The 9,791-nt window shown below is 40.2% G+C and overlaps 1 protein-coding gene across 1 annotated transcript in view; it reads right to left on the bottom strand.

Annotated features, from left to right (window-relative positions):
- Positions 1-3,724: 3,724 nt before the first annotated feature.
- CRPPA (CDP-L-ribitol pyrophosphorylase A) overlaps positions 3,725-9,791 on the bottom strand; it is a 96,712-nt gene continuing 90,645 nt past the window's right edge. The window contains exon 10 of the mRNA XM_065753246.1: positions 3,725-6,198. Within this exon, the coding sequence (XP_065609318.1) occupies positions 6,094-6,198 (105 nt within the window). The 3' untranslated portion in view covers positions 3,725-6,093. The remainder of the gene's footprint in view (positions 6,199-9,791) is intronic.

Below are 9,791 nucleotides of genomic sequence, written 5' to 3'. Positions count from 1 at the left end.
TCAGTTCTCGATCCAGGAGCGAGGAAGGGTTTCCGATGCCAGACCACGGCCTAGCTTTCAGGAGAAGGGAGGGGGATCATCTCCTTCAACGATGGTGGGCTGGGAGGAATGGAAAGGGAGTGACAAATAGAGAGAGCAAGAACAAGTAACAGAAGTAGAGGAAAGGATGAGAGAATGGCATGGGAGAAGACAGGAAAATGGCCGAAATGAGAAGCAAATATGAAATCTGAAGTGACAGGGCTAGTCTGAGGCAAGAAAATAAAAGGAAGGAGGCACTGTAATGAAAAATATGCAGAGCTAGCAACAGATAATTACCCATGAGGAGCGATTGTCTGAAAAGACTGCTGAATAGGGAAGCACTTTATTCAGTGCCAATCCCAGGAACTACCAAGCCTGGAAGGCTTTCCTGCCCACAGCCCTTCTCATTTCGTGCCATTCAAGGGTGTCCCTGCAGATTTTGCCATCTGGAGGTGTTTTGGTATATTCTCTCTTGCTTCTTTGCTTCTCCATCTTACATAAAATCATGTTACCATTAGTTCCAATCTTTTCTCTCATCTATCTTTGCAACTGGGCTATAACTCAGTGTTGTGGGATTTTAACTGAGTTACAATTTCAGTTTTTGAGTGCAGGATGAAGGACAAGATGTGGTTCAGTCTAAAGAGAGAAAAACATACTTAAATTAATATATAGGTAAACATATTAAGAAATGTCACACTCCTTCTCGAGTTGGTGTAGGCAAGCCAAAGTATATTCTATCATGAAAGTATTTTCACAGCTGGGAGCCTTTCCTCAGCACAGGCACTGAAATTGTGTTTTTCAGGCCTCAAAATCAATTGCTCATTCCTGGAAGAAATAACCAAGAAAAATGTATATTAGATAAGTGTTTTAAAGACCTGTCAATTAAAACCAACTTACACTGGGGAAAATGTGGTTTTAGTGATTGTTTCGTTCCCTTGGTGAAGCCAGAAACACAAGACAAACTGCATCATGATCAACAACTGGGCGGAGAAGGGACAAGGAAAGCACACACCATTAAAACTTACCAACCTAAAAATGAAGGGGCAGGCACTATGAACACAGAGATTGGAAATCATTTGGATTATTTGCATAGGTATCTTACTGAGGTAAACAGAGAAGGGCATTAGTCATCCAACTGGGTGCAATTACAAATTATTATAAACCAAATGCAAAAGATCGGATTGATTGAATGATTTGGGCAGGAATGATGAAAGCAGGGTCAGGTTTTTTCTTTCACATTTCTCAGAATTCAACTCTGTGAGATTGCCTTTAAATAATACATTTATAGTTGAGCATTTAATATTAGAGCCACATATTTATGTAAGATATAGATGAAATAGATTTTTATATCTTAGTATATCATAACAGATTTTCATGATAAGAGACCTTAAAGGTATTATTCACATTTTCCCAAGTCTCAGTATCTCCTCCTTTTTCACTGAGAATTGGTTGTGGTTTTAATCTTTGACGGGAAGGGAAGGGAAGGGAAGGGAAGGGAAAGGAAGGGAAGGGAAGGGAAGGGAAGGGAAGGGAAGGGAAGGGAAGGGAAGGGAAGGGAAGGGAAGGGAAGGGAAGGGAAGGGAAGGGAAGGGAAGGGAAGGGAAGGGAAGGGAAGGGAAGGGAAGGGAAGGGAAGGGAAGGGAAGGGAAGGGAAGGGAAGGGAAGGGAAGGGAAGGGAAGGGAAGGGAAGGGAAGGGAAGGGAAGGGAAGGGAAGGGAAGGGAAGGGAAGGGAAGGGAAGGGAAGGGAAGGGAAGGGAAGGGAAGGGAAGGGAAGGGAAGGGAAGGGAAGGGAAGGGAAGGGAAGGGAAGGGAAGGGAAGGGAAGGGAAGGGAAGGGAAGGGAAGGGAAGGGAAGGGAAGGGAAGGGAAGGGAAGGGAAGGGAAGGGAAGGGAAGGGAAGGGAAGGGAAGGGAAGGGAAGGGAAGGGAAGGGAAGGGAAGGGAAGGGAAGGGAAGGGAAGGGAAGGGAAGGGAAGGGAAGGAAGGGAAGGGAAGGGAAGGGAAGGAAGGAAGGAGGGAGGGAGGGAGGAGAAAGAAAGAAAGGAAGTTCCTCTCAGTAGTACTTTTGACTACCAACAGAGAAAAATATACCATTTAGCAAACCACACATCCAAATTCATCAGTCTAATAACTTAAATAGTTTGGGTTTTGTTTTTTGGTGTTTTTGTGGTTTTCTTCAGCCATACAGAACTAAGAGTAGAGCATCTATTATACGAAGCAGAGAGAATAATCAGAAATCTTTTAAAATACAAGCCCACGGTATTACTAACACTCTGAAGGGCTACGTTCATCTCATAACACTGTCTTCACAACTACCTGCCATTTATTATGCCCCAGTCGTCAGAGCAGCAGCCAGGCAGCTCTACCCCAGCGTTCAGACTCCTGCAGGAACACATAACAGGAGCTATCCCTGAATCCTAGAACATTCCTTAACAGGAACAAGGCGAAAGAAGAGATGGCTGAGATGAAATGTGAATGGTGCATGACGGTTACCTTGTCCCTACCAATGGCTACATGAACACACTTTACCTGACAACCTGGTGGTAATCTGATTAAGATGAACTAGCAATTATCAAAATTATGGGTGAATAACAGAATCACAGAATTGTAGGGGTTGGAGGGGAACTCTGGAGATCATCGAATCCCACCCCCCTGCCAAAGCAACTCCCTAGCCTAGGTTGCTCATGTAGGCATCCAGGCGGGTCTGGAACATCTCCAGAGAAGGATAAACAGAAGAGAAGAAGAAGGAAGAGGAAGGAGAAATGAGATAATAAACATTTTAACATATCTGGAAGTGTGCTTTCCTTCCTGAAAATATAACCTGAACAGAAAGCCATGATCAGTATACTAACTGCACAAGATAGAGAGAATAGAGCAAACAAGTAACGACCCTTCTAGTTTCCAGTGACCAACAGAAGAGTTGCCATATCACTGGAAAGAGCTAAGCAGTAATAGAGAACCAGACATTTCTTTGGAAGCTTCTGCCTGGGGGGCACCTAGAACAAGAGATTAGGAGACACTGGTGTTGTGTACAAATGCAAATCTGAATGCACGAGGGGCTTTAAGGCTTCCAGAAGTGTTTTTTGTTCCACAGCCTGTGTTAGTTACCAGGATAAGCTGAAGTCTTTGTATTTTGAAGTCAGCTAGATTTATGCCACTGATTACAATAGGGTCACATTCCACTTCATTTCTTTATGTCGTTTTCTTTTTTATTCCACTGTATTCAATCCTCTTCAATCCTTCAGTCATTTTCAGAGAACCACCAGACCATATTTTCAAGCTAGGTAACCTGGAAAACTAAAGAAAAGCAGGTAGCTAGAAACCTTTCTATCCACTCATGTCACGCACTGCATGAAGCAAGTTAGTTTCAATATGCAAATCTAATTCACTTAACTTTGCAACTATGGAAAACATTCTTAGGGCCAGATTCTGTATTCTCTTTCCTGATGAACACTTTACTAACAGAATATTAAATAGAGTGTTTGTGGAGTAAGGTAAGCAAGGCTGGCAGAGTCTGTGCTCGTATTTACTCTGTGTTATCTCTGTCCAAATGTTCAAAGCAGTATGGGTGGTGACTGATTCACTAGCTAAATTCAAAACAGCATATGTGTACAAAAGGCTGCCAAGTTTCTCATGTATACAGCTATTTGTAAGAGGCTATGTGCAGACAAAAAACAATCAATCAGTTTCTTCATTGCATTTTATATCTTTATTCCCATTGTAAGCATTAACAATCATCCAAGAGAGCATTTAACTTTGGTTTGGATACACAATAGCATTACTCACAGTCTGGTTTCTTTTTTTTTTTTTTTAACTGCAGTTCTACTATTTCATGATGTGTCTTAGCAGTTCTGCTGGTAGTGTATTTGCTTCCTGCAAAATGGATGAACACTGAAAAGTGTTTGTAGATCATTTAAAATGATGGCTAAAACAAAACAAAAATAGTCTGTAATGTGATGATTAACTGTACATAAATGAATCTCGTATCTTTCACTGGTCTTAGTATTAAATATGTTTGAGGACCTGAAATGTACTTTTTGTTTAGCACCATTTGTTCTCTTTTCACAAGAGCATAAGCAATCCGAACACCGTTTTTCTCTGCAGCAGTTCATTGCAATAACATTTTAAATTGGATTTAAACCCTTTTAAGATAATGAGTTAAGTAAAACAATACAACTTAAAAGGCTCTGTTCAAGCAAATGATAATTTACACAAAATCCACTGCTACGATTTCATCTCAATGTGTATGTTAGAGTGGATGGAAGACATAAAGGGTTTTCTAAATTCATGTGCATATCGTAATGTGGAAAAAATGCATCACAGGTTATAGTTCAGTCTGAAAGCAAAGAATCAAAAAATATGGTCAAACATCTTTTATCATATCTTTGAGAGGTCTGTGAGACAAATTCCTTCATAACATTCATTAAGTGAATTCAGAAAACTTATTTTTGAAATATGTCCTGTTAAATTATGGATACCAATAATAAAATCTTCATTTCCTCGTGTTTACCTACTCTGCATATGAACAGGCATGAAGATATATATGAATAAAACATGTACTATTGAATGGCCACAAACTGAGCTGATATAAACACCCACATCGTACAATGTCAGAAAAGGACAAATTACTAATCAAATTAGATGGGAGAAAAACAAAGAAGGAAGCAGATGATGCATGAGAGTTTTGTTAGATGTGCTGGGTTGATTTCCGAGTGGAAGAAAATAAATGTTTTGGATACAGAACAGTCAGCTGCAACTACTGCAGTGAAGGAGGTTTGGAATCAACGTCAGCTTTGAGAAAGAATTTAAAATGGAGGTGTCTCAGCAGATATTATTAAGGCATTTTAGTGAATTATTTAGAGGTCTGGGGGAAAGGGGGGGGGGGGGGGGGATGGTGTCCTAAATCTGGGTTATCTTATCCTCACGGTTTTGTCCATACATCAGGAGGACTGGAAGCTGGTGGGAGTGCAGGCATGTCCTTCAGCCAGTACTGTCTGGTTGTTGAACAGCAGTCAGAACTTTTCTCCCTCTATCCTCTTATATAGCTGAGCTACAGGAAAGAACTTTTCACACCCATTGCTGGATAATGGAGAAGCAAATTTCTGAGTTGAAATCAGAAGCCTTATTTGAGATAATTTTCCAAGGTGTTACTAGCACGGAAAGGACTGATCCTGAATGCCACCGAGACTGACACTCTCCACCATACTTGACCTACCTATTTCATTTTCCTCGCTAAATCAAGTTCCACATCTAAGATCCATGAGGATTTTATAAATTCTTTAGTTTATTTAGGCCTATATATGAGACTGTACTCAAGAAAGCACAGCAGTAATCAGAGGGAAACTTGATGGACTTAAGACAGACGGAAGTGGAGGCTCCCTGGAAACTTCTATTAGGGATTAATACTGTACTCAGGAAAGCCACTGGAGCTAGTTCTGAATGATGGCACATGGGTATTGAAAGTAGTTTTAGCACTAAGGAGCACTGCTGCCAGAGCACACCTTATTGAGAAAACTGGATTATAGCACTTCAGTGTTCCCACGTACATCTTTTATTGTTTTGTGTCAAGGTTATCCTTCCTTCCGTAGAGCACAGGGATCTGACCTAAAAAATACTTTTTGCAGTGTGCATTTCCATTGATACTAGTAAGGCTATATTGTATATTAAATATTCATTAAATACATCTAGCAACAAATGTTAAATAATTTCATATAAAGAACAAAAGGATTAGACCAGTAATGCAAAATAATATGTGATTGAGTTAAAGACAGTTCTACATGGAGAGTGAACATTTTGGGATCCTCTGTGAACCTTTTTAAGTGAGGAGTACCTCAGAAAAAATGATTCAGTATCTTTCTTCTAAGCACATATCCAGAGTCTCTCAGAATTACTTTCATTTTACACTTCCTACACAATATCAGGCTTGCATTTTAGGTATCAAAAATACGTTGTTAGAAGATCTTAACAGTAAACATCATAAATCCAGAGTTTTCATCAGAAATTAAATGATTCAAGACCTTTGGCAAATGAATGATGACAAAGAAACATTCCCAAAAGCAACGAATGATTTATGGCCTTATGCTATCATAAGCTGGCCAATCAGCTCAGGGTTCCTGTCCTTTATTAGTGCCATGGTAAGAGCAGCAGCAGAATTTACTGTCTCCTGAAGTGGGAAATAGTCCTGGAAAAACAATAAGAAGGGGGAAGCAATACAGTAAAAACAAATAAACAAACAACAAATTAATTAGTAAACAACAATTTATAAGAACGCAATTAAAAAAAATAGTCAAAACATTTATTTGCACTTATTAGTTGAAAAACTTTTCTAACTTCTTTTTCTAAGGACACAACAATGTAGCAATACTAATTTTGCAATCTCCACAATGACTTAAAAATAATTTTAGAAAGGAATATATAGTAATTGTTGGAATTAATAGAAAATATCCACAGAAAAGGAAAGCAGAAAATTGATCTAGCACTTTCTTTGTAACTGACTTTTAAAATTTAAAGGCAGTCAACATTTTGGGCTTGAAAACATTGAAACACAATGTATGATTTAATTAAGCAGCTTAATCAAAGTCCCATGTTTTCAGTACACACTGAATCTCACCTCAAGTTTCCAACCTACTTGCAACTCACAGATTCAAAGCACTGGGACTTCATTAGCTAACACTGAATTTCGTATCCCATAACCTGAATAAGTAGCCTGGTTCTGACAGGCAAATAAAGAAATTTACACAGGAAATAAAAATAAAATGCCACTTTGATGATAGGCTTCAAACTGAGCACTCCAGATGACACTGGAAAAAATTCCTCTGTCTAATTGGCACGTTTTCTTAATTGTACTGATGACAATAATAGGTTGGCCTCTTGCAACCAATATCATTTTTCATTTGCACACTGAGAAAATACTGATAGGTGTAGTCAGACACAGACATATTCTTGGCTATAAAACCAGGAGAAAACAATTTGGGTGAAGCAACAGAGGAGAAGAGAGGTCTACAAAACTCTAGGGAACATCTAGAAGAGTTTCAAATACAGAAAGTGAACCACAAAGAGAAAACAAGAACTGTTCTCTGTATCCACAGTGGATAATACTGGAAGCATCAGGCTTAGGGTAACTTGAACTGGGATATAAATTAGAAGTCAGAAGGGGAATACAAAGGAACTGATTTTACTGGTCAGAGCAAGAAACTCCATCATTAGGGTCTTGTAAAACAATTGGGATACATATAAAACGGGTACAGATGGAATAGTTTGATTCCAAATTTTTCCACCACTATTTCTCTTAGATGCTGTATCAAGGAAGAAATTGTAGTTAACATTTTTGAAAAACTTTGGATTAGCAGAGAAAAAGGAAATGTCCTCAACAACTTATACAAAAACATAATATTAATCACTGCTTTTTAAGGAATAAGGCTGCTGCTGGAAGGACCTACTCTTTCTGCTAATACGAAGGGAAGCAGCACACTCAGAAGTTGGAGCTGAAGGAAAAACTATTAGATGAGAGATATCTTTGGAACACTATATGTTACATAGAATTATAAATTATAGTACTCTTGTTAACTTTGCTCTTTATGTAAAAGCCAGTAAGCATGCCAAAGAGGTAAACAGGCAGACTGAGAAACAGCTAGTTTATATCTGACTCTTTCATCATTCTTGGAAAAAATATATGTATCTGACCAGATTTTTACCCTAAAAATCATCAAATAACTAAGCAGTTACAATTTGTACCTATGCCCCTCCAAAGACTGCAGTCTTCACAAACTCATGTTAAATATTCTAATATGCAATAAAATTAATTACTAGTGGTCTAAAAAATTGTCTGCTATTTACTAAGCAATGCTTCCCCTCCAGGCTATGCAATGCAGGGGAATTCAACAAAGCAAGGAGTGCAGAAGTGCACCTGTTTCTCCAGTACCTTTTGTCCTGGACTGAAGGTACAAAGAGGAATTCTGAATCTACTATTCACATTTGGTAGGGGTTTCCCCATCCTCATTTCCCATGGATACATGTTATTGTATCAAGGACAGTGGAAACCATGTGCATACACCCATTCAGACTGCAAACACTGTGACAAAGATCTCGCAGCATATTTCTCCTTGTCCAGCAGTGCCTGCCTCTTTGCACCCCCTCACCACTTTTTGTTCAGTTTGTCTTGAGAATCAGTGCACAACTACATGCTCTCTGTCTTCCAAATGGGCTTCCAGCCATCTCTGAAGTTGGCGGGAGGTGTGTATCTTTTTTCCCATTTCACAAAAAAAAAAAAGAAAGAAAAAAAATGCACCTGGCCAGGAATGCTCTTAATGTTTCTCCCAGTAAATCTTTCCACATCCTCTGCTGGTTACTGGATTCAGTACACATTCCTTTGCAGCAATAAATTATTTAAGTTTTTGAACATAAAAGGAAGCAAGAGAGAGAAATTCAGCTTTCACAAGAGAGACTGAAAGTGACACTGTAAGATTACTTTAAACTGAAAAAAAAAAAAAAAAGTTTTTATAAATCTGAATATGTACAAGTTTTAAAGTAACTACACTTTGAATAATCTGATTATAAATACTATCAGTCAGTAGCAGGAACAATGAATTGCCATACAGGATTGGTCCCTGTAAGGATTCGTCCCCCTTAAGTCTGTCAAGAGCATTGTAAGAGACTATTATTTTATACCATTGCCTCAAAGTTTGCTGATGAACATGTCCGAACATGTCCAAGCTAGTCCTGGGCAAGGGCTGCAAAATCCTTAGTCTAAGGGACAAGCAGATGGGCATGTCCTGGGGCAACGAAAGAGATAAGCTGCAGCTCAATGGCCGCTGAACACTCTTTTGTGTGGTACTCATCTCCGTGGGGAGATAACCATCTCAGGAGATGCTTGCCTGGCATCCTAGCAAGGGATTTGTCACATAGGCAGGAAAAATGGAGGATAAAAGAGGGATCGACCACCATGAGATGGGGTGTTCTTCCATCGGAAACCTCATGAGCTGATCCCTGCTGCTGCACTCCCTCCTGGGCCTGCTGCCTGAGACATGCTGCTTTCTCCTGGACCTCGCCGCTCCTTCGAGGTGTTCTACCACCTGAACCCTCACGAGCTGATCACTGTTCGCTGCTACCCGGAGAGGTCTTCTCTTAGGAGAGAACTCACAAGCTGATACTGTTTGCTGCTTCTCCGGTGCTGGCTGACGCTGTTCCTGTGCTGACCCGGTGCCGCTTCTCCAGGACAGCTGCTTGCTGCTCAGGGCTGCCCGTTGCTGCTGCTGTTCTCCCCGCTTCTGCCGCCCCTGCTCTTCTGCCTTGGACCTTCGGAGCCGCTTGCAACCGGACTGCCCCTAGGATCCTGGCTGCTGACTTTCCCCACATTGTACAAACCCTTGCTTCTTTCCTATCTTTCCTATCGCTCACCTTCCCTTCCCCATCACCTTTATGGGTAACAGTGTCCTCTTTCCACTTCCCCATCTCCCTGGTTAATATTTGTAATAAACTGGTCAGACCAACATTTGAACCGTTGCTTCTTAATCTCATGCTGGGTATACACACTATCTAATAACCTCATATCCCTCCTTTATATTGGAGCGTGACAAGCCTGCATGCCACACTTGTAAAAATCTGTACGAGTGGAGATGACCCACTGTTTCACAGCTGCTATGATGGCATCACTGCTAGGAAAATGCTGCCCGCTCTGTTCATCTTTCTCTGTGCTCACACATCCACTCTTTGGTCTCTATAAACTTTCAGCAAGTGTGACAAATGTCAATGGGTGCCTTTTTTCCTGCATGGAAG

Source organism: Cyrtonyx montezumae, unplaced genomic scaffold, assembly GCF_038088225.1.
Source record: "Cyrtonyx montezumae isolate F1298 unplaced genomic scaffold, pur_monq_1.0 scaffold_8, whole genome shotgun sequence".
Lineage (NCBI taxonomy): Eukaryota > Metazoa > Chordata > Aves > Galliformes > Odontophoridae > Cyrtonyx > Cyrtonyx montezumae.
Note: the sequence above shows the minus strand (reverse complement) of the source record. Positions and strands in the feature narration are given on the sequence as shown.